The following is a 24442-nucleotide window of genomic DNA, read 5'->3' on the forward strand; positions in this document are numbered from 1 at the left end:
TTCAGATAACAGATGTAGTTTATTTGTAGCTCGCATGCTGCCCTGACGCATGATGCAGTGAATGGCTTGTGCGGGGCTGCTCCGACGAGCACTTTTTCATCAATTTGTGTACTCCCAGTTGCACGGATCAGGACAAACCCGCGCGCGTTGCTCCTTGGCGTTCTTGCAAGTTTGATCGGTGTCGAATATTTTGAGGACTACGCCTCCTTGTGAAAGGCCCACTGCACGGGGGAGACATTTAAGAATTCAGTTAACAGTAACTATGACTCAATACGAGAATCTTAAATAAATGACAGACTACAACACCTCTGTACACCTGCTGATTGAGTGGCATACTACATGTGCTGTAAAAATAATGCGGCGAACTGTGACGGGTTTTGCCGTTGCACTCAAATTAAATTGATACAAAAGCACCATATTAAATTGCCTTCATTATCAATAATACTTTGTATAGCGCCATTTTATTAAACCTTATTTAGGTTTGCTTTTAAGCGTTCTAATCCAAGGCTTTCATCAATTCTCGAGTTTATTTTTGGCGATTCGTTCTTTTTTTCAGCTGTTTGGATTTTGTTGAGTGCGAAGTGTACTTCGGCCACAGGAGTGACCCGTGTTACATCGGCGGAGGTGTCCGACAATTGACCACCGTCATGTCGTGGTAGCGTGGTTGGCGTGGTGAACTAGCGGCTTGTAAGGGTCGCCTCCGTTCCGGCGACTCAGAGTCAAGAGCCATATTTAATTTGTTGAAATGCATGGCGAGTACAGAACAGCGACGATACAGGAAACAGCGAACTTGCGTGCTTACAACATGACAACTCGAACGGGCAGAGAAACGTCCTCAGCAGAGTCGAATGCGCACTATTCGGTGCTCGTGGACGCCGTCTGTTTATAACCAGAATTTCCAATGGTCAACAGGCGTTTGGCGGGTTGCGCACGGCACCAAGAGTACGAAAACGCAAAACACCCTCCGCAGGTTTCATGATAGAAGCCGGTGCACGCTGCGCCGGGGAGAGGGCGGGAGAGAAGGAGTCCAGCGGAAGGCCGCCGCTTGTAGAAGGCTTTTTCCAACACGCGGTGCTGCTACCTGGGACTCAACGGCTTCGGGGCTCAACAAAATCTTGAATTTTGCGTTAAAAACTAAGGATACAAGCCTCCATCTCAATCGCTTTGACCGACGTTTCTACGAGCTATATTCACATGCGTCCCCTGCCCTCGATTATGGTCGTATGCCAGTGTCCAATTAATTCAGTCGGTTTCCTCGCTCACACAATCTGCGTGCGGATAAACAATAAACGGTGTAACTTCGATCACCCTCTACATGCCGAAAATAAAGGCTGGCAAAAATAAAGCCAGTGTCTGAAGTCATTCGCAGCCACTAAACATTTTAAATGGTTCTTTACAGCTACGCACCAACCTTGCTTCACGTAGTACGCTTCTCCGTTGAATGCAGGTTCCAGAAGGTAAAGACGCTGTACCTCCTTGCCTGCGTATTTTAGAAATAGGCGGTCGATCAAGCTTGTCAAAAATGCGCGTATGTGCCGAACAACGCCAATAACAACAGCGACAACATCAAAAACAGTAACGCCAATGCCATCAACACAGCAGCCACCGCTGCTGACGATGACGACTACGGCGACGACAGACGATAAGGACAACAACAAAACGAACAGTGTTAAAACATTCCGATTAGGCTGATTTTTACCATAGTTTTCCTACTCTTCTCTCTGTTGTTTTTTTTTTCGTGTTTTTTCTTTCTCTCTTATTACCCTAGTCCAAATTCTTTCTTCTGCTCCATTATTTTGCCTCGCATGATTGACTGTAATGAAAACATAACTCTTCTTGGCCACTCACCCTAAGTGGGTATGCGTCATTTTTCGGGCCACCACCACCACCACCACTGCCCGCCTATGTGGTAAACCACATTCTCGGAGCTACCAACGATCCCGCGCGGATCTCGAGCGCGCTCTGGGGAAAGTTCCCAGACCTTGGGCAGAGAGTGCCGGGGCGCGAGGCCCTTCTCCCCGGCCATAGGTGCACGTGAACGCGAGGACGCGTTAGTTCTCGGTATTGCTACGCTAGGTAGACATAGTTGCAACAAGTGTTGAGGTATACGTGCACACTAGCGTCGACTTTGCAGTGCCGCCCTAACGGCGGCAACCAGTGGCGTCGCTTCACGCTGCGGGTGAAGGCTGCGGCACCACGCCGCTGGCGGCCGTCGGCAGTGCGGCACGGCAAAATCGACGCTAGTGTGCACGTAGTTTTATTCAATCCGTGACAGGTGATGTAGCGTTCGCTTGGGCATGGCGAATTTGACGCAGTAGCCTCCACTTTAATTTTTCCAACCAGACCGTGTGCGCTCTCAATTGGCCCCGTTATACGCAACTCGAAATGCATGGGCTCGTCCACCGTGTTGCGGGGCGGCATTCCTTCGAGCGGAGGTGGATGCCCCAAGCTGCTGTGTACAGGAAGACGCGACATCTACTCTGCCTCAACCACGCGGTGCGGGCCAGGGAAAGAGCAGGAGAGAGTGAAAGCAGCGGATTCGCACATGAGGTGGCATAGAGCCCGGCGGTAATTCAGGCCGAGCCGCAATGCCTTTCGCTGCGATAACCAAGTCTTTTAAATTGCGCTGGCTCCACGGTACCGGCGTCTCAGCCGCTTCGTGCTTGGGAGTACGCGCACTGCTACGGTGTGGTTTGGACGACAAAAAAATTAAGGCAGCTTATAATTAGTGCTGCGAAGACTGGGCAAACAGCGAAGCTGACCTAGCTTATATTTTTTTCAGCTAAGTTTATGCGTGGTTATGCTTCGAGACTCGGTCAAGTTTTCTACTTGCTGTCGTCGTTAGCCTCCCAAAGAGCAATGAACACTCGCTCATTAAAGTATGTCCAATGTACGCGCGCTTTGAACTCCGGATCTCCTGCAATACGCTGGCGTTTCGCCGCCGCTTCGCAAGCGCGATATTCGGGATTGAACCGAAGTCGTCGTCGCGTCCGTTCTCAAGTGGCGGCGCGGCGGCTTTCGCGCCACGCTTCCTCTTCTTCGGAAGTGACCCTCTTCTGTTTCCCCGTCAGTTATCTTCGTGATGTTCTTTTCCCCGGGGCTTCTCCTCCAAGCCGCAGTAGCGCTGAGGATCTCACCCCGGGTATCTCCAACCGACAAACTCAGCCTCCGATCAAAACTGTATACATTTATTTACAGCCCGGCGGGCGATTAAAAACAGTACTCGCGCGGAGCTCGAAGACGGCGGGCCGAGCTCTCATGCGCCCGGACCGCGTCTCCCCTCTTCATTTTCGATTCCTCCTGCAGCTGAGGGCCGGGAAAGAAGGAAAAGGCAGTGTCTTCGTCGGTCGCCATCCCATGTGGTGGCGGTTAGGCCATCCGGTGCGAGCAGGCGCGGCATTGTCGGAATTCGCGGCGTTCGAAAGCGCCGCGCAACACGTGCTTTCCATTTCCGCGCTGCTCGCCCCAGGGCCCGCGCCAGTTCGTGCGTCGAAGCGCCCGACACCGTCCCTTCCTTCGTCGGAGACCCGGCTATTGCATCTCACATGAGTCTCCGAACTTGTCGTTGAAAGTTATTCATGACTGGCACGACCGGATCATTTTGTCCGCAGGCTTTCCCATCTCTCCCAACGTGGACCGCGTTAGCACGCTCTACAACCGGCTTTGCGAACTCGGCGTCTGTAGTGCGACCTTTTCTGTTCTCCGCCCGCCGATGCACCCGTATTTTCCTCCCCTAGGTTAAAGGAACGAGTGAAACATTATCCCGCATCCTTCGGAAGGAAGCCATTGTCTCCCACAGACCAGTGTCGGCTCTTGGACGGCTGGTGCCCCGACCGAAAGAGCGTCCGCCAAAAGAAAAAGCCCAAGGGGTTGTCTACAAAATTGTTTGCGCACAATGCCCCGCTAGTTGCGTTGGCGAGAACAGTAACTTCCCTTAACGCTTCCGACAACACATAAACGACGTTCGCAAGTCGTACATTCAGCGCAGTGCATTGACCGAGCACCGCGAAAAAGCTGACCCCAGGATTATCTTGCACAGCGCTCAGGTGATTGGCACCAAAACCAATTACTCAGAAAGAGTACTCCTCGAGTCCTAGCACATACAAGGGAACCGCGAAGGCCCGGCTAGATCCCTCGGAGCCCTTCCCACCATCTCCGCCCACCACCTCCGACGTGCAATGGCGAGAGGCGAGTAAAAAGAAACAAGAAAATTGCTGTGGCTTAACTCTGCTTAACCCTAGTTGATAGCGAAAGTTTCACTGCCCTGGTAAGGCCCATTGTCGAGACGTGGTCGACGTGTGCTTTCGCAGTGATATAAGACATGTTTGCAATGAATACACTGCTTATTTTTATCTTTTTTTGCCGCACGGCGTTTTTTAAGCCTCGCTGCTGTACGATCGACCGCAGCTAGATGTTCGTCTTCCTCCATCACACACGGTTCTGCGCCGCACGTAGCCTCCTGGCCTTCTTTCATGGCGTGCGCTTATCACTGCGGCGGCGGCATCCCAACCTACCTCCGCAAGTTGGCGACACGTGTTACGCGCACGTATCCCTTCCCTCTTCCCTTCCTTCCCTCCCCTGCAGCCCATCTTTCACCGCCATCGGAGCGCTGCTCCGTGCCGGGAGCTCCCCAAGGTGGCGACACGGGTCCCGCATACGTCTCCGTTCCCTCCTCACCTATCTCTCGCCAGAAGAATTGCAAGAGGGGCTACTTGAAAAGACATATCCTTGACTGAAACCAGCGCGAAAGGGTAACACAAGTTGTATCAACGTGCGTTTGGGAGAATATGAATTGTCATTAAAGGGCCCGCGTCATCCCATCGTTCTTCACATTGTACTAAGGGCCGCGGATGTAGACCTAATTTTCCTGCCACTGACATTTTATTTAGTCACCGCGAAGAAACGCCCCGTGAAATTATGGAAGCATTCCGCATAGCAGAAAAAAGTAGATGAATGTGTCAGCCAAGCAAGCATGTGTCTTCATCCCAAAGAGATTGCATATCTGCGTGGGCCTTGGCTGTAGCTGGTGTCTATCTAATTGCCATATCACCGTGGCTTTTGTAAACTCGTTTTGCTCATGCGCAGCGTTTTTACTGTTTTGTGTTCAGTTTTTACCATTCTTGATATTAAACTTCAGTTTTCAGACCAGCGGCTGTCCTTGAGTTCCACTTCCATTGTCTTTGTTGAAGTTCGCGCTGGTTTTGTCACAGAATAAGCCTACCTATCCCCGCCATCGGGCCGCTGCTTTGTGCCGGGCTCTTGCGGAAGGGGGCGTGGTTTGACATCTAGCTCTCAAGGTCAAAACTGGCCACCCCGAGAAGAGCGCCCGAGGTAGCGTAGTGTAGCTTTCGCTACAAAAGAATACACCTCATATAACTGCTGCTTCTTGTCATACGCGGTCACCCCTGATGAAGGAGCCGAGTAGGCTCCGAAATGTTGCGACCGCTTTCAATAAACGCCCTTGGTTGGTGTATTTGCCCCTTCCTGTAGTGTCTTACGTACGGTTTAGACATGCGTAACTGGTTGGTTTACTTGAATTTCGACTGTGTTATTGGAGTGGAGGAAGAGATATCCCACGCATGTACAAAGTGGAAGAAATTAACGGCGGGATATGGTGCTTTTTCTTTCAAAGTTTTAATATTCATTTTACTTCAGTATACAAGCCTAGTATATCTTTATAACGTAAAGTCGCCAGTTTAATCACAGCTAATTTTGGAATGATTGAGATTGCGAGAAAAATACACGAGACCCTACAAATAGTCAGAAACAATTTCAGGTATTTTCGTGGTTTATATAGTTTGAATGTTCAACAGTTCAATTGAGTCTACTTAGGAGTCCTACAGCTCTGGCTGACTCCAGAACCTCCTTTTGTATTAACTATAAAGTGTAACATACGACTTTGCCTAATATGGCAAATCAATAAACATGAAGGAGTATTGGACAAGCACGAATAACATTTTTGCCGGAGTAATAAGTTTGCAACTCACCTTTGGCAACTAGCTTGGCGTAACCTTTTTCAGGCAAGTAGACAGCAGTCAAGCTTCCGCTGTGGTACGGGAGACGCATAGGATAAAATTGAATTCATCCAGAAATTTCGTTGGTCTTCGCAGCACTTTTAACTACGGCTAAGCAATGTTTGAAGCAACTACGGTCGGTATACGTAGTGATTTTTGATGCGGGAGATAGTTGTAGTAGAAAATCGATTGTTGATGGTAAGGATCCGGATGAAGAGTTCGAGAAACCGTTCGAAATAAATAGTTAACGTATGAATGTACCTGCGTTAGGCAGAAATATGAACAGGGTTAGTGTGGTGCCCCACGACGCATAAATTTATTAAATTAAGTGTTTAATGTGCTCCATTATTATTAACAAGACTGTTGTATGTGTAAGAAATTCCGTAAAACATGACCTATTCCTTGTTTTCTTACTACTCAGACCAGTAGCGGTCCCAGAGATTGGTTTTGGAGGGGGTGAATTTTTCGGGGGGGGGGGGTGCGAATTTTTTGGGGGAGGGAGGTAGAGGGGGGGGGGTGGCGAATAAAGAACCGCTCCCCTCCTTGCACCAGTTTTTCGGAGAAATTAATAACCATGCCGGCGTGCGTGCGTATGCCGAGTAACCCGCTTGCACACAATCACTTAGCGACACAGTGGTACTTGGCCCCCTTCGGCGGTACAACGGCTGACTCGAGCCCGCATTTCTGACGTTCGCAACACGTTTGCGACCTCGCACAAGTGCGATGCTTAAAAAAAAAAAACAAAAAGGAAAAAGCTGAGGGCTTCTTTGGGGTTGGGGGGGGGGGGCGGGGGCGATCGCCTTCTTCCCCCCCTCTCGACCGCCACTGACTCAGACAAGCACAAGCCTATGTGCACACACACATACAGACGTAAACACACAGAAACATAAAAGAGGGAGGAGAAGAAATAATTCGTCAATTTTTAGTGCGAAAATCAGAAATTGGAAAGTTAGAAACAAAAGAAAGTGGAGGAAAACATGCGCCCCGGTGGAACGCCAACTCACAACCTTCGATAGTGCGTTCAATGCTTTACCAATTTATTTACATGGGAGGAGGTATTCCTATCTGCTTTTTGATATATCTATCTATGTGTGTATGTGTGTCCTACTCTTACGACTGCTAATCATCTGCGCCCCGACCAGTCTGGGCGATGTCGACCTTTTTTCCGTCCCCGACAACCATCATTGGAGCGCCTACATCGTTTCAGGAGCATTTGACAGGCTGGGAACCCTCGAATGCTAGCTGATGCACCAACACTGCCAGAAACGAGGCCGGCATTATATAATAATGTGGTTTAATTATATTTGGAAGCCATGGCTTGTTGACTGAATTAACATAAACAGGAAAGCCAGACGTTAAAAACGTCACTGAAAGCAAAGAAAAAATACACTGTCTCGTTTGGGTGGAAAAATTGAAAATTTGAAAATGTTTGGAAAGGTGTTTTTCATTGGCAGTTGCAAGTCCTTGGCAAATGACACGCACACGAGTCACGGCCTGGACGTTAAAAAGATGGTCGACTTCGTTGTCCTGGGCGGTGCTGGTTACCACCTTTAAACGTATGATAGCATTACCTGACGGTCTAAATGGTATTGTGACATTCTTGAGGCATAAAGCACTTCACGCAGGACACAGGACATGGACGCAGGACAGGCCAGAGCGATGTGTCCGCGTGTCGTATTCTGTGTCGTCTAGGGATTGTGCTGCGCCTATATAGCCTAGGACATACTTGCATACACACGACTATACCCGAATGTGATAGGTAGCTAAATTGGTAAGTGGTTAGGTGCCAGAAGGCGGTCGCTAGCCCACGTGTGCTAGCGACCATCGCACGCATTATTTGTAGGTTGGGCGTTTGGGTACTACCCAGAGAGCACCTTTTTCTCCACTCGCTACGTGCTCTAACATGAAAATAAAGTGTTGTTACAATATGTTCGGCCACATCTGAAAGTACTCTGGCGACACACGTCTAATTATTCAGTGCCTGAAATCGTTGTTATTTAAAGCATTTTAACTTAAAGCATTTGTACATAAATAATTTGTCGGAATGTTTATCGCAAAACAAGGTGGAATTAAACGTTTAAAAAGACCACCTACACAGTATTTAGGCCACGTAAGCAAGAACATACAAAAGATAATATAGCCCGTGAAGGAACGAGAATTCTCGGGCGTCTACCTGGTTTTAAAAAAAATCAACTGAACAGCATTGGTGTAGGGCACAACAACGAAAACAAACTACGCCAGACTAGCCCTTCTACAAAAATGAATGCGTAGCAAATATTGCAATCATGGTAGCCATGCATACCTGCAAAGGCCTCCGCTGTTTGAACGCTTTTCTAAGCTTAGAGCTGGTAGGATATATTATTTTAAGTGGTAGTTGACCATACATTAATGTAACAAACAAAATACAATAACCAGCAATATTTCCCACTATTCCCTTTGACGCAACCCCGGACGCTCACCCAAAAAAGGACGGATTACGCAAAACAAACTTTCTTATTTCATTCTACAAAAATATTAAACAAAATTCACGACGCTATAAGTTTCAACGTTTCTGAAAATACTTTAAAAAGCAATTTAAACAAATGTTGCTCACTTACAATGTGTGGTTTTTCGAATAGCTCGTACTTTGTCTGTGCGTTTATTTTGCCTACTGTATACAACTCCGCGGGCAGAGTCATGAGCATTTTCCGCGTGATTCTTTTCCACACAGCCCATTTCTAAGTAGGAGACATGTTGTCTCTGATTCTGATTGTAAAATAGCGATGCCCGAGATGCCTAAAATGTTTTTTTATACCTCCGCTGTTTGTCTTGCAGGTATCACTTGAGCACGTTTTTTTGCGTCCAAATATCTTTCTATACATTTGTGCATATGTATATGTATTGTAGACAAATATTCATTTTATTCCTGTTTATTTGATGGGTCAGAGTTCTTGGTAAGCTTTTGTGTTGTAGCCCTACGTTTTTTTTTGCTGACCTCATTTCTCAGAGTCTCGTTCTTAATGCTTTATAATTTTACTTATTTCTCCGTTGGTGATAGCGATTGCTCTGCTTGAATGTATACATAGACAGGGGTACTATGATATACATTCTGTGGGATATTTGCTTCCGTTACAGTGCTGCTGACACAGTGTTTTCTTGGAGGATGACCTCTGTCAGGCCGCCTGTGCCTTTAGTCGAAGTTTCCTCTCGCTTAGACGTGAAATAAAGGTTTTTAGAAGAAAAGTTCGAGCGGGCAATTTGAGGTTACGTCTGAATCAAAAGACAAGAAAAGTACTTCATTGGTAAAGAGCGATATGGAGTGTTGCATGCAGGTCTCCTTCCCTTTGGAGCTATGTGCCTGAAAGTACAATTCGTAATTTGGCCCCGTAGTAATGCCTGCAAGGACGAATATGCCATCAAAAAACAAACCTCACAGACATGTCGTTCAGTTCAGGATGGCTACACTCAGGTTTGAGACACACGAGTAAGTCGGTTGATGGCAGTTAACGCGATGCAAGTGCAATACTATTATTGAAACACGACTTTCGATGCGAATTCCTCGGTCATGGGGTGTCAGTAAGGTACGCAGTGTACAAGGATGGAAATGTCAAATATACAGCTATCCTGCCCCAACTTGCGAAAGGGCCAGCAAACTTTTCGAAGAGTTGCAGGACCCTGCCGGAAAATGCGAGCCGTATAGTCATTCTGTCTACTCTTAGCAATGCGGAATGCACCCAACTCCACCAGTGGTTGTAGCATGATAGTACGTCGTAACTGAATACGCTAGGAGATACACCATGGATGGACAAGATCTGTCCTTTCCACCTGCTCATAATACTCTTCCCAAAATGACCACTTTCCTCAACGTCTGCACCGCAGCGGCGTATGGTTCATTGCTATCACCCTCAAAACGAATTAGAAATCGCTAGACCCTTTAACAGCTTTATTGAATGGTAGTACAGGGGATGAGAAACAATTGTTTTCTTTCTGAGGGCCTTCATTCTGTGAACATTATCATGGTCGAGATCTAGTACACCTGTACAACTAACTATACGCAACTGCCATGCTGCGGTTCTGCCCGCTTCCACGGCGAAGGTTTCGCTTAAGCTTTTGTTTAACTTATTTTGGTGCTGTATTGCCTTCTATTGCTATTTTTTAGGCCTTTGGAGTGCATGGATCGTTTCTTTTTTTAGCTATAAACAAACAAACAAACGGAAAAGAAACGCTATACCGTTAGTGTCCTTTTGAAAGTTCGCGCCGACCCATGACAAGTTCAGTTGAATTAAACCTGGGTATTTCTGAACAACGACAGAAACTCACACCGCTGTTCGCCTGAAACTATGCAGAAATTGAAATGAGGGAATTTGTAGGTGGCGCTCAGCGATTTCAACGCGGTAATTGCACTAACGCATCCAACTCCCAATTTTCTGTGTAAAATGTGCATGCTCACTTTCGCCTGTTCTGTTCTCCTGGCAAGACGAAGATGCTGTACAAGTGGGCTTCGTTTTCAGGCAGGCGGTGGCCAGTCCACAGAAGCTGCAGATTCCGTGATCCGGCGGGTTCGAAGGTGGTGCCGTTACGGTAACACAGGTACATCATCACGTCTCGCTGCTCACCTCTCTGCGCAGTGAACCGAGAAGCGGCGCCATTTGTGAGTGTATACTCATGCGAGTGCCAAAGAAGCACAAACGGTTTTCGTGAGTTGTAATATTAAGCAACCCTCGACACATGGCTTCTGTGACTACGGCGTCATAATGAGAGGCACGCAAGAGACAGGAAACGAAGGACAAAAACATTCGGGAATTTTAGTCCTTCCCTTCGCTTTGCTCAGGGCCGCCGCATTTTCGGAAACCTGACCATCCTAGCGCTTCCTGCGTCCTTGGGGCCCCCGTTTGTCTATTTACCTGGGTGTGGGGCTTGGTCACTAATCGTTGACGAAGTTTGTGGAAGATGGAAGACGGGCTTACCTAGCTGTCCCTCATAGGCGTCCCAGAATCGAGTCCTGAGTTCGAGGAACTGTCGTGGCGTGACGGACGCCGGTACGGCACGTAGCTGTTTGATTGTCGTGATGGAAACAGCGCTTTTAAAGCAGAGGAATCGATAAAGAAGAGCAGTTCCTCTTTTGACGCAGAAAGTGTGGGACCCGAATTAGTTTAGAAATATAACAAAAATGTTGTATAATGTATTTAAAGCATATATACGTGCTAATCCCGTGGCTGCAGAGCCTAAAAGCCGGCAGTGCGTCTTCTCCGTGCACGCACGCACGCACGCACGCACACACACACACACACACACACACACACACACACACACACACACGCACACACACACACACACACACACACGCACACACACACACATACACACACACACACACACACACACACACACACACACACACACACACAAATAAACAGAAACAGACACAAACAATAGCAGGCACACAAACACACACATACACTCAAACGCACATAAAAACTCACAAACAAGCACCACGTTTTGCAGGGAGTGTGTTGGTCAGTACTCAGGATTTTATCCAATGAACAGCAGCTATCTCCTGAAGGCTTGTAAACATGCATGCGTGCCTTTTCGCAGAATGCTACAAATTTCTCCCCACTAACTGTAGATGGTATCCATACCGATATGATTGTTTGCACGAACAGACGGTAGTGTCTGCGTGTACTGCAGTCGAACCTCGTTATAACAAAGTAGTATTGGAGACAGCAAATTAGTTCGTTATATCCGATATTCGTTATAACAGTAGATGTAATAATTGGCTATAACCAATCGACAATCTGACTCGCGCAAAAATACTTCATACAAAAATGCTTTTTAGGCTTACAACCAACTACACACAAGGTAGGTAAACTTCACCTTTCTCCTTGTTGCATTTCAAGCTGAATGAGCCGTAACATGAGTACGTGAAGTTACAACAAAACAAGGTTCACTTGACAAAACAGGCCTGCGTCCTTACTCGATGAAGGATGCGATCTTCATCTGGTGGCTACTCCTTTCCACAGTGTCCACGAACAAAAGGACCTTTATACTTCCGCAGTTTCCGATGCTGAAGGGTTTTTCCAAGTAGCTTCTCAGCCTCCTAGTCAAATGTTTCTTCGCTATATCCGATATCGCGCGCGGCTCACCGTTTCAGTTTCATTATAAAATAATAAGTGCCATTGAAATAAAGCGTGACCAACCAAAGATCGTTTTTAGTTCGCTATTCGCCCCAAGCGCGAACACCGTCGGCCCCTGGCGGCGGCGGCGGCGGGACGAACCGCTCCTAGTGTGGATGGCGCTGTCGGGTCGTCTGCTTGTTCACGTTGCGCGCGGCGCAAGACGCGTGCTGCACACGACAAAACAACCAATATGTGTACTTGTTTGACAGTAAGCAATGGCATAGTTACCTCTGCTTGCGCATTTCCTCTAGAAACACAATAATCAGCGGCTGTTGCGGGTTAATGCGCTGGTTTAATTCCACGATACATCTTCGCCGTGGTCACAGCTTGAGTGTGAAACGTGTTATAAACATTGCTTCCACACATTGTACTTTTCTTATTGTTGAGTGCAGCCGTCTGCCGTTTCGGGAACGTCGAAGGGCGTTTTTGAAGGTGGCGTGGTGATAATTTAAAGGATAAAAGTTTAATACACGGAACGGGTAAGAAGCGACAAGACCTGTGCACACCCGTGCATTTGCCACACCCTTCTAAAATTCCGCTGTTTTCGCTATAGAAAGAAGAAACAAACAAAAAAAATTACACTGCCCACGACCTGTGCGCCATCGCCCATACATTACCGGACACGTATTTCACACCCGCAAGCGCCTGTGCGATCGTGTTCTTCCCGTACCTTTTAGAAATAAATACCATTTTTGGACAGTCGTTGTTTATACTGAGTTGCTAATTTTACGTATTATTTAAAATACGTTTCTGTGGATGCGCAAGAGTATTTAGGGGAATTTGTCGGTAAAATTAAGCAGTTGTGAGTTTGCGTCTGTCATGTGACATTTCGTGTGTCATTTTCATATATAACATTTTCAAATCCCGACATGAATCACCTTGTCCAGAAATGTGTCTCACTCAGCATAACCAAATGCCTAATATGGTCACGTCTTAACCTCTTAAGCTTGACCTAAGTTTAAAGAAAGAGGCGAAAACGAGTAATATAATGCACGGTGCCCACATGTGTGAGGGGTGTGTGCCATGGCTCGCTGTTTTTTTTTTCCCCCACAATGCTTGCTTTCAATACCATTTTGAAAAAGGCGAGCCACAATTCCTGGACGATCTCGGACCAAAGGGCGGTTAATCAGTTCTGAAAAAAAACGTTATGAAGATTTTCACCACTACGGAACACGACGCCTAGCGTATTTTAGATTGTAAGTAATGCTGATTTTAGATTGTAAGTAATACTGATAACCAACGTTTGGCTTTTTGCGTTACATGCGTCCTCTTCTCGCTGCTCTTGCAGAGTTGGCCGACCCCCCTCCCCCTTCCCCTTCCCGAAAAAAAAAAAACGAAATGCGCAGAAAACGTTTATCTTCGCGTTTTTTAACCAATCCTCAAGAATTAAATGCCAAGACAAAGGCGATGTTCAGTTTACAAAACAATAGTTACCAGGAACTCGTTGCGCTGATTCGCAACGAGAAATAAAAAGGAAATGTTTTACTACATCTGCAACAGCGCAACTTCATTTATTGCCATCTTTAGGGTTCGTAAGCGACCTTATACGAAAGAATGCAAACACATCTCGCTGTTGCAGGCACCTGTTAGAGTTTAAAAGGAACGCAACCGGTCAACAGAGCAGCCGTATTAGAAAATTGGTGCTCACTGTGAGGTCCCAGAAGCTTGGTTCGCACACTGTAAACCTGCTTGTCACTTTGCGAAAACCTAGCTAAACATGAGATGTTGATTGTACTGCGTGCGTTGACAATTCAATTCGCAAGTTTACTTGCGTCGAAAGCCGTAAATAAGTGGTCCGACACCGTTATTCTTCAAAGTCGCTAAAATTTTATTGAAAAGACCCGTTAGAGCGGTTACATTTATGTCTCTGCGCTGATCAAAATTCAGTAATTTTATGTTGCCTCTCGAACGCCCAAAAAATTTCGTAAGCTCTTAGAAAGAATGTCGGGGCAGGTAGGTGGTGTTACCATTTGAGGGCATCCCACAAATGCAAGAATGCGTCATGCTACCAGTGAAAGCGATTGAGACTGCCGTTGTAAACTGAATATGAATATCACAGATTGATGCTTCATGATTTGTTTCTGCTTATGCTTTTATTGAAGGCTCAGAGCCATAGTCTGGAAAGATCGAGCTTGCTACGAGCCACAGCGTACAAGTTCATTGTCACTATTACGGCCATTCTGAGATTCCCGATGGGTCGTCGCTTTTTTGGCGTAGTAATGAAAACTTACTGCCGCTTCCATGCTATACATTGAACGTTGAGGAACCGAACTCCAGCATACCACTCTTGTTTGCGCCTTTCGTGCGCACATACGGCGGGAAAAAGGCATGAAGCGCGCCCACAGTGTGCATTCTTACGGGCCGCTTAGCGGAGCATCCACACTAGCAGCGCGACTCTGTCGCCAACTACATGTCGATCTCGCGGCGAATAGCCGATAATTCGCTTTATCAGTGTTCGTTATAACGAGGTTCAACTGTATTTACAGCGGGCGTACCTAACGCAGGTTGGCCCCAAATGTTCCCCTTACATATGGCCGCTTTTGCAGTGGTTGCCGAAAAACTGCGTTCTGAGGCCAATTAAAAAAGAGTTTGTTGCTTTAGGTTCCCAAGTAATGTGTTCCGAGAAATAATCGGGAGATGGTTTTTGAGAATTGCAACATGGAGAACTGCGAGCTTTACAGTTGTATGGGGAAGCTTTTCCTATTTCTTTCTTGCAATGCTGTAATATCAGGCCACTGTTACGGCGCTGGTCTCATCGCAGGTTTCGTTCTTGCCTCGGTGTGACCAGTGTTAGGAGCGATCTTGCGGAGCTTCCAGGAGGGTCTCCCACGATGTACCATTTCTCTGGGCGGAGAAGCCGACTACAAGTCGTTCGATTGTTTCAGGTACTCGTACAGACATTTTTTAAGTACGCTGCTTTGAAGTATCTAGATGTGAATAGGGCGAAAGCGTTGCAGCCACAGAGAATCGTTATGATAGTGTGTACTCACTTTGAAAAGATCTTTCAAGTAGTCGCCACAAAAGGCTTCAGGTGGCGTTGTAAGCACAACGAAGAAGGCGATCGCAGCTTCGATTCTCATCGCTTCTCTGGCAGATCGAAGCCTAGAAAAAAAAAAAACAAAAACGGCAATGTGGCGGCAAATTGCGCCCAATCACTTCGCTCCACTGCAAATCGTAACGTACCAGATTAACATTCAAATTCTGGTTAACTGCACTAAGCTAAGAATTAATAGACTTTGCTTGTTACTTATTGTCGTCGTTTAGATATCCTGAGTCACAACCACAGCATGAAAGTCTTGGGGCGTCCATCATCCTCTAACGGTACATGATTTGTTGGCCATTTGGAAGGTGGTTGCATAGGGAACCGTCGCCCTTTGCAAAGCAGCAGAACGCGAGGCTCTCCGCAGCAGCGTCGGCCCGAATAAATGCGGTACTCGTTTCAACATTACGCGCCACGACAGCGGCAACCGAAACTGGAAGCTGAGCACGCTTGTTAGGGCAAGCGCTTCGTATTAAAAGGGAATATCAGCGTTCGACATTACGTCTCACGATAGCGGTAAAAGTGGTTATGCCTTCCTGACGGGTGCGCAATACGAAAACGGCTTTCTGCATGACATTTGAGTGCTCGGTAAATATCTACGGATGGTACCGTTACAGATTAGCACAGGTCCAGATTAGCCTGCTCCCCCACTATGTCGTGCATCACACAGCTTTCGTGTATTAAATATAAATTGGATTTTTCGGTCGGCCCTAAATATATGCAGATGATAAGCTTTTCTGTAACAACTGCTGCGGCACTTAAGAAGGGGTGACTTCAGGCCGTTAGAACTTTCCGATTACGCGCTACGAAATGCGGAAATCGCCAGCTTGGAAAAACTGTCGAAAAAAAAAAAAACTTGAGAGAAACTGCACTGTGCGTCTATCCGGGTTCAGGCTATTCGAGTTACAAATAATTAGTATTTTTACCGCATGTAATTGCTTTTCCCTAATCGTAGGGTTCTGTATGCTAAGAAGAAGCGGTGATGAAGCAAGTGTTCCCAACAGACCTACGTTTTTTAGGGTATTGAAGCAACAGTTGTGTGATGCGCCCCAAACCCAACGGATTGGCTTGGTCGAGTTGTTCGAAGCGCATGAAATGCTGTTTATTACTGCGCTTTTATCAGTAATACAGCGACGTGATAAGAAAAATAATACGGAGAAATAATGAGCCCAAAAAGCTAAAACTGCAGAACGTTTTTTTACATTGGAATGCGCGAAGGACACTGATTTGTACCGAAATGCCCCATATACGCAAATAGAACGACCAGTGGCTCGCCTAGAGGCGTATCGATGAGGACACGTTCACTCACCAGACCAGACCAGTCTTGTAGGAGCGCGTGACTGAAGAGCCGACCACGGAGTAGCGAGGGATTTCAAACAGGCTACTCGACTGGAGCTGGCCGGAGTTGCGCAACGGGCGCGTGGCGTTGCATTTTAATACCACTTTTATTTGTACTGCCACAGGCGACAGCAAGGCCTCCGTACCAGCGACAACGTAGAGCGATATGCCGAGTAGACGAGGAAGTGCCGTGATGAATGCCACTCAAGACGCCTCCGTCACCGCGGTAAATGGGTTGTGGCGGGACCTTCTCACAACAGCTCCGTAATTACGGTTATTCCTTCTCTTTTCATAGTGCCCTTGGGTCCTCTCATGACATTCGCTACAGAGGGGAAAGGAGTACATTTACCAACAGTAATGTTAATGTCGATTCGGAAATTGAACAAACAAGTTAACAACAAATCATCCAAGTAAAAATAAAGTAGATATAGGCAAAAGACATTGAAAAACTACAAAAAGTAAGCATAAAGGGAAAATATTTTGGCGAGTAACTACAACATGCTAAGATATCCGCGTTCGTTGACAATGAAATAGGGGTTAGTTGTGAAGGAGCGGCGGTAATTAAATCAGGTTAAAACTTGACTCGTACAACGGCACAAAGCCAAACCTGCCCAGCGTCAAGCAAAAAAAATCCATATTTTACACATTACAGCGTGAAAGGGTGAGCACATTTACATAGCCGACACCCAACGCGATATACTTTGTACTAGAACTGTGCACGGGGTAGGAAGTTGGGCCCGGGCCCGGTACGCATTGCAGTAGGCCCAGCCCGACCCGAGACGTACCATAATCGCATAGGCCTGGCCCGGCCCGGAAGCGTCTTCGCAATCTGTATGCCGTAGTGGCGTGCGCCTGCCTGGAGACCGTTTGGCAGCAGAAACCTGCCTAAAGCAGATAAAAAGCACCTTAGGTGAAATATTAACAGGCAAAACCAGACAAACTGAAGCGGCAAAATAACCCCAAACTGGCAACACAACCACTGAAAAGTCCATACCAAAAGCTTAACTGACCTAAACGAAACAAAATAACCCAAAATTTTGCTTATAATGCACATATCTCCCATAAATAGAACAATGCGTGATAAAAAGACAAGGGTTTCAAGTAAAAGAACCAATAAAAAAAGCTGGCGAACGCGAGATTTGAGCCTGGGTCATGCGAGTGATGTCCAGAAACGGAACCTCGCTACAACTAAGCAAGTTGACCGGTGTATTTTTAATGCCTGAGGGCCAAGCCGTAAGCTCTTTGGAATGAGAAAAGAAACCTGGTCCGTGTTAAGGCTGCGTCGCCAACGTGTAGGTTCTGTGATATTTTAGAATACCGAAGTATCGCTTCACTGTACAGGGTGGGCGCGGCCCCACCCTGTACACCCAGGGTGGGCGCGCCCACCCTGTACAGGGTGGGCGCGGCCCCACCATTAATATTTTGGCCCTGGTCTGGCCCGGGTGAAAAGTTAGTCGGGCGGCCCGAGGCTGGCCCGCGGGCCGTGCCGGACCGGGCTCGCGATTTGGGGTAGTCCCGAGCCCGTGCACACCTCCACTCCGTAACAGTATTCCACTGTGCACACACCTCTGTTACCATAACAGCAACAAAAAAAAAAAAAAAAAAGAAAAACAGCGCGCAGAAACTGAACGGAAGACAACAAAGGGAGAAACGTTCTTTCTTGTATTCCGTTCAGTTTCTGTTCACTGTTTTTTTTTTGCTATGATTATGAACCAACTATTCCGTTTTCACACTCTAGTATCTCTGTTACGGTCACCGGACAACCAACTCTGTCAACCGCAGAGCACACCCTACCAGCTTTGTTCGTTGCTGAAAAGAACTCGCACGTCACACACGAAAGCAACCGTTGCTTAATCTACTGCACGTGATTACAGCTGGCTAGCTCTTTTTACTACTGTCTGAAATCGCAAGAGTATCAGCGTCTTTTTTTCTGCTTTTTGTTATCTAATCAGTTTTTTATGAAATGACCTCAGAGGAGTGCACATGGGTGGCGAACCGACATCCCGCAAGAAGCCTATTTCACCTTTGAAAGCAAGCGATGTGTACAAGACGCGACGCCCAAGACGCGACGCCCAACACCGATTTCACGGTTACTCATTGCACCAACTTGGAATGCGGGGATGCATAGTTTAAAATATGCTGTTCAAGGATTCAGGCTGATGACCTAGGTTTGGAGGAGATAGGATGAGAGCCGTGTGCAAAACGAAGAGGGGAAAGGGGATCGCGGGTATGTGCCGGTTTCACGCAACGCAGTAACCAGAGATACAAGACCTCCTCCTAGTTTAATGATAAATTGTGTGAATCGATCGCTCCCAAAATTTGAAATAAATCAACACCGGCGGAATTTGAGCATGCGGAGACAGCATTCTCATTGCGCGTAAGTGTGCTATTTACCTGTGGCATCGGCAACTAGTTTGGCGTTGTCTTTTCCAGGCTAGTAGAGTGGAGTCAAAGTTCCGCTGTGGTACGAGAGGAACATGCGCTAAAATAAATTCCTCCATAAATTTTAGTAGCCTTCGAAGCCATTCTAGCTGTATGGTTACGCAATCTTGAAATAATCTGCGATTGGAAGACGAAAACGTTTTTCAACGCGTAAGATAGTCAGCATAAAATAATTCACAGTGATTAGGATCAGGATGGAGACCTCGAGCTTTCGAGGGAAATTTTCAACTTTGGAAGAAAAGTGAACTGAGTGGGACAATAGGTCACGCAGAACTTATACAATATTGTGTGTGCAGTAAGCCATATTATTAAAAAGGCCAGTGTACAAAATTGGTCACAGATAAAGAGAGAAAGAAAGAAAGGAAGCGAATAAAAGAAAGAGAGAAAAGCCACGACAAATACACCCACAAGTGCGCAGTATAGAAATCCGTCTCTTTTAGCGTTAAAATCAATTTTCGGAATTTACGATTACATTCGCCTCTAGTAAGATTCGAACCCAGCACTTTAGGATAATACGTCCGAGGCTGTTCCTGTTTATATACAGGGGCGGCTGCATTCCCTTCCGCTTTTGGCTGTATATATGTCTATGGAAGTGTGCACAACATTTAGGGCTCGTAACGAGCACCGCCCCGAAGACGCAAGCTGAAGCCGATGTATTTTATTTTCCCCGCCACCATGATAGGCGTCCACATCATGTTAGGAGCAGTCGACATGCGCATGCCCTTGTTCTAGCAGTCCCAACCGTCCTGCCGCTCCATTCTTCCATAGAACCTCGCATTGGCCAGAAGTAAAGACAGAGTGACCTCGTTGACGCTTGCGAAGGCGTTCTAAAATCGAGTCCCGAACACGAGGAGGCGCGTCGCGCCCAGCCCCAACCGGTATGGTTTGCGCCGATGTCCCATTGGACGACGAGGTTTAGCGGGACCGTGACGTGGAAAGTTTTTCGCTCCTTCTTCTATTTTGCCGCTATTCTAGTCGCCCAATATAAGGCCGCCGTAAAGCCACTAGTCCCAGAACATTTTAGGTGACGGCTTGGGTATAACCAGGCTTCTAGCGTCCGTACGCAGCCTGCAGGCGGATGTTCACATACGCTGTGCCATTCATGTGAGATCAGGGTGGGTAGTGCGAGTGGAATTTAAATGATTGTGTCAGGTCATTGTCGATATTTCTTTCAGTGAGCTAGTTCGAAGTCTCCGGCTGGCAATATGGTGATGGCGTTGCAGCACTAGAAATGAGTGATGGCAGTTCGTACTTACTCTGAAAAGATCTTTCAAATAGTCGATGCAAAAGGCTCCTGGTGGCGCTGTCAGCACAACGAGGGAGGCGATCGCAGCTGCAATTTTCATCGTTACTCTGGCACACTGGACAGCAGAAAAAAGAGCACGGCTCCAATCATTTGGCTTTGCAGCAGCTCACAGGGTGTACAATTGACCTTTGCGGTTTTTGTAAAGTGAACATTTAGAAGCAAAGCATCTCATGCTCGAAGCTGTGTCCCCACCCCCCCCCTACCCTCGTTGTTGTTGTCCTCCGTCCGCACTCTACTGCGCATGCGCGTCTCTTCAGCCCCGTCAGCGCAGTCCACTATAAAAAGAAATAGTTAGGCCGCGCCCGGTTTCGATCCCACGACTCACTGGCCACAACGGGGGGTACGTGCCGCTCTTCCCACTGCGCTACAAACCGAGACGGGAGCATGTGCTACGAAGGCGCCTTATGTCCTTCACTCATTCAAACTAAGTCAAGAAGCTACTGATACAACGAAGGCACGCGAAGCTGAAGTTCAACGGAAACGACGAACTGAAAACTAATGGGAACTTCAGTCGACCCCATGACTGCTTCGCTTACTACTCAGGGTTCCCCTACGGGAAGATGGTGTGATTTTTAAATGCGGAGCATTTCTTAGGCTCGCCTGGTCCTGCGTCGTTGATGGCGGCGCCGTCCACACGCTCACTGCGCATGCGCAACTCTCCTCCTTACACCCACAGCTCCGCGATACAACACTATAAAAAAAAAGAAATAGTTAGCGGCGCCCGGTTTCGGTCCCACGACTCTCTGGTCGCAACAGGAACGGGAGGTACGCGGTGCTCTTCCCACTACGCTACAAATCCGGGACAGGAGCAAGTGCTACGAACGCGCCTTATGTCCTTGACTCATTCAAATTACGTCAAGAAGTTACTGATACAACGAAGGCACGCGAAGCTGAACGTCAACGGAAACGACGAACTGAAAACTTTAGAGGGGGATGCTGAATTTCCCGTGGGAAAGCTGTGGCGGGAAGCGCCACGCGCCTTGCAGCTCAACCAGCCCCGTCCGCAGCGCCTCTGATGCTGATTGTGGCAGGATGCTCCTAGGGATTGGCCAACCAAAGAATCCATCACGAGATAGGTTCGCGTTCAACCACCGTCGTCATCTTCCCGTAGGGGAACCGCCGAAGAAGAAGAAGAAAGAGAAGACAAAGCTGCGAAGAGGAGGGCGTGTACATTGCTCTCAGCCGGTGCACCAATGTCAACAACCTTTACCTCACCAAAGCTGACGGAGACTACCGATAATACCACAGAGACAACATCGACAAGAACATGATGGACGGGTTTCGGTGCCTCGAGAACCACCGCCTACTCACCGTAACACAACAGCACTTGCGTGCCTTTGCCACCGGTGTGGACCCGGACGCGGAATTCCCTCTGGCGCTAGTAAAAACCTGATCACTCAACATAACGGCAACACAATGGAACCACACGGAACCGCCACGATGCTTCGCATCCTCATCAGGGTTCCCCACGGGGAGATGGTGTAATTTTTTAAAGTGTATTTAGCTAGGAATGTTCTTCGCTTGTTACTGGGATTCCGTTTCGATACCCCACCACTAGCACAGCATGGTAGTCTTAGGGCGCCTGTCGTGACGTTTCCCACTGAACGATATTTCACTTGGTAATCACTGCAACCTCTACCAAACGTTGTGTTACATTCTTCCCACACTCCGTATTTTCATGTAATGCCGAATTTCGAGTAAAAATGCCTTAGGAACTTCGAGGATCCTTGTCTTCTTTTCTTCCCATAGATTTTTAAAAATCAACCGCAGCGAAATGCCCCGGAAAAAAAATCTGTCTTCGTAACAAAGTGCTCACCTACTCTGGAAGCAAAAATAATGATGTATTCCAGTGTTCCCACTTGGCGCCATTAAGAATCACCAACAAAAATGGCAGGCGATTATTATACTCCCTAATGAGTAATTTGTGGGCAGTGCGAACTGCAGTCTCCTCGGTGACGGCACATAACTGCTGCGTCGCAGGAAGTGATCGCGTGATCAGCGAACGCATGGCGGCGCGCTCTACTCTGCCGTTATCTCGCAGCGCGTCGGCACCGTCGAACATGTTGTTGTAAATTGGGCTTGAATCTCCAGCGGAAATGTCCCGTGGTTTTCGCTACACCTCTCCTAGATGGCAGCACCATCCGCGTTGCAATGAAACTTTTTCCGGCGTTTCTCTTGCGTTTGCTGTCCTGGCGTCATTTCCGTGACGGGTATGACGTCCGTCAAATCTTTGTGTAGCCCGGCATAAAACACTTTCGTGTTAAAAAACACTTCGCGTGGCCGTAATCGGACCTGGGTTCCTCGCGTTATGCAGTCGGCGTCTATCCGATTGCCCTATTTCGGCATGGTCGAAGCGAACAACCGTACACCCCAAGCCCAAAACGGTAAGCTTACGGAGTGCCCACCCCAGAGTTGCTGTAGGTGTTCTAGAAAAAATTAAAGCCGTTCCACACAACGTGAAAGCTGTCGTAAATGCAGAGCAGTGATTCGCCATAATGGCCTGTGGCACCGTTATCCGCTTACTGCTACTACCCATCACGCTCTTCGCCTCCCTGTCTCACTTCTCTCTTGCTGAATTGAACGGAGGTTTGTACAAAGCAGTTCAAATTTCCCGCCTTCGCAGTGCTCGCGCGCCCCCTGCCTGGAACGAACAGCGCGAGCGGTTCTCGCACGTGCCGGCACCTTACTGCGCACTCCACAACGCGTTGTTTTTGGCGGTCCCATCTACCCGCGAGGGGGACTCGAGTAAATGCGTCGCATAGGGGTGGGTGTATTGCGTTAACGTTTAGTGTTTGGGGAGTTGGTGGTAGTGAATGCGTTGCATCAGCAGCTTCTTGACGTAGTTTGAATGAGTCAAGGATATAAGGCGCGTTCGTAGCGTCCCATTCTGTGTCGGCTTTGTGGCGCAGTGGGTAGAGCACCATGTACATTGCGTTCTGCCCGCAGGGTCGAGGGATCGAAACCAGGCGCCGGATAGTATTTTTTTTATATAGTGTAGGGGGAGGGGTGCGGACTACGACTACGGACGTCAACGCGGGTGATATCGTGAGTTACTGAAATGCTCTGCGTTTAAAAGTGGTGCGTTCCTCCAGAGTAGCAAATACTAGCAGTGTGGGATTGGCCACCAAAAGAGTCCATCGCGAGAAAGCTTCGCGTTCTACCATCATCGTCGTTAGACGGAGAGGTGCATGATTTTTTCTTGAGGCGCGCACTGCAAACACCTACTGGTGGGCTTCTTGCCCCTCTCGCCCCTCGCCGCTTTACGTCATGCTTCTTCGCCTAGCATTTTCCCCCTCTCCACTTCGCCAAGCGCAGTTTTCTGTTAAATGTAACGCTGCTTGAGCCGAGGGCTCCAGCTTAAGCAGCGCGGCAATTAAAATGAGAGGCTCAAGCTGACACCTGTTCGCAGGAAGGTTGACCTCGCTTGGGCCGACGGAAACATCAGACCACCGGCACAAAATCCCCCTCACTGCCACCTACCACACGGAAACTCCTATTCAAGGCATAAGAATTATCATGTGGAATTTCGTGAAGGGAGGCTGACTGATTGCAGGGTTTAACGCACCGACGCAGCGCAGGCGATCAGGCGCGCCGTAGTGGTGGGCTCCGGACTAATTTTGACCACCTGGGGACCTTTCACGTGCGCGGAAATCTCGTACACACGGGCGTTTTTGCTTTTCGCCCCCATCAGAAAAGCGGCCGCCGCGGCCGGGAATCGAACCCGCGTCCGAATCGAATCGTTCTGCTCAGCAGCACAACGCCTTAGCCTCTGAGCCACCACGGCGGGTGTGAAGGGAGGCTCGTGGCCGGCTCCTCAAGATTTTAAAGACTAGCAACGGCCATTATACTGGCGCCCCAAGTTATCTGGGGCGACCGTCAATGCCCGAAAATGCTGTCGATGAGCACGTGCAACAAGAAACCGCGGCGACTGTACATACGAACAGTGCCCCTCGAGACGCTGGAAGTGGCGATCGCCATCACGTCAAGCGCCACCGCTAAGCCCTTATTGATCATCATTGATTCGCAGGCCACCTACCTGCACTTTTGGAACCGCAGACTCTCAAAACTCGCTCACCGAATTCTCACCCGCCAATTTCCCTCTTGACACTTTCCAATATCCCGAAATCTTCCTTTGAGCAGCGGAGCG

At 47.9% G+C, this 24442-nt stretch overlaps 2 protein-coding genes across 3 annotated transcripts in view; one reads left to right on the forward strand and one right to left on the reverse strand.

The window, feature by feature from the left end:
* LOC144180540 (uncharacterized) lies at positions 1-16646 on the reverse strand. Its single transcript, XM_077708868.1, has 6 exons — positions 16519-16646; positions 15160-15271; positions 10444-10613; positions 5988-6046; positions 1412-1480; positions 1-221 (listed from the first exon to the last, which is right to left on the reverse strand). The coding sequence occupies exons 2-6, from the start codon at positions 15247-15249 to the stop codon at positions 100-102; spliced, it is 510 nt and encodes a 169-aa protein (XP_077564994.1). The 5' UTR covers positions 15250-15271; positions 16519-16646; the 3' UTR covers positions 1-99.
* The window catches only part of LOC144180538 (uncharacterized), a 16776-nt gene continuing 7201 nt past the window's right edge, over positions 14868-24442 (forward strand). The window contains exon 1 of one of the 2 annotated variants that reach the window (XM_077708866.1): positions 14868-15054. In XM_077708866.1, coding sequence (XP_077564992.1) covers positions 15001-15054 — 54 coding nt within the window. In that variant the 5' untranslated portion in view covers positions 14868-15000. Of the gene's footprint in view, positions 15055-16704; positions 16812-24442 lie in introns of those variants that run through there. The other variant, XM_077708867.1, reaches the window with a different exon arrangement.

Source organism: Haemaphysalis longicornis, unplaced genomic scaffold (assembly GCF_048455015.1).
Source record: "Haemaphysalis longicornis isolate Haplotype H1 unplaced genomic scaffold, Haemaphysalis longicornis Haplotype H1 scaffold_4, whole genome shotgun sequence".
In the NCBI taxonomy this organism is placed as follows: domain Eukaryota; kingdom Metazoa; phylum Arthropoda; class Arachnida; order Ixodida; family Ixodidae; genus Haemaphysalis; species Haemaphysalis longicornis.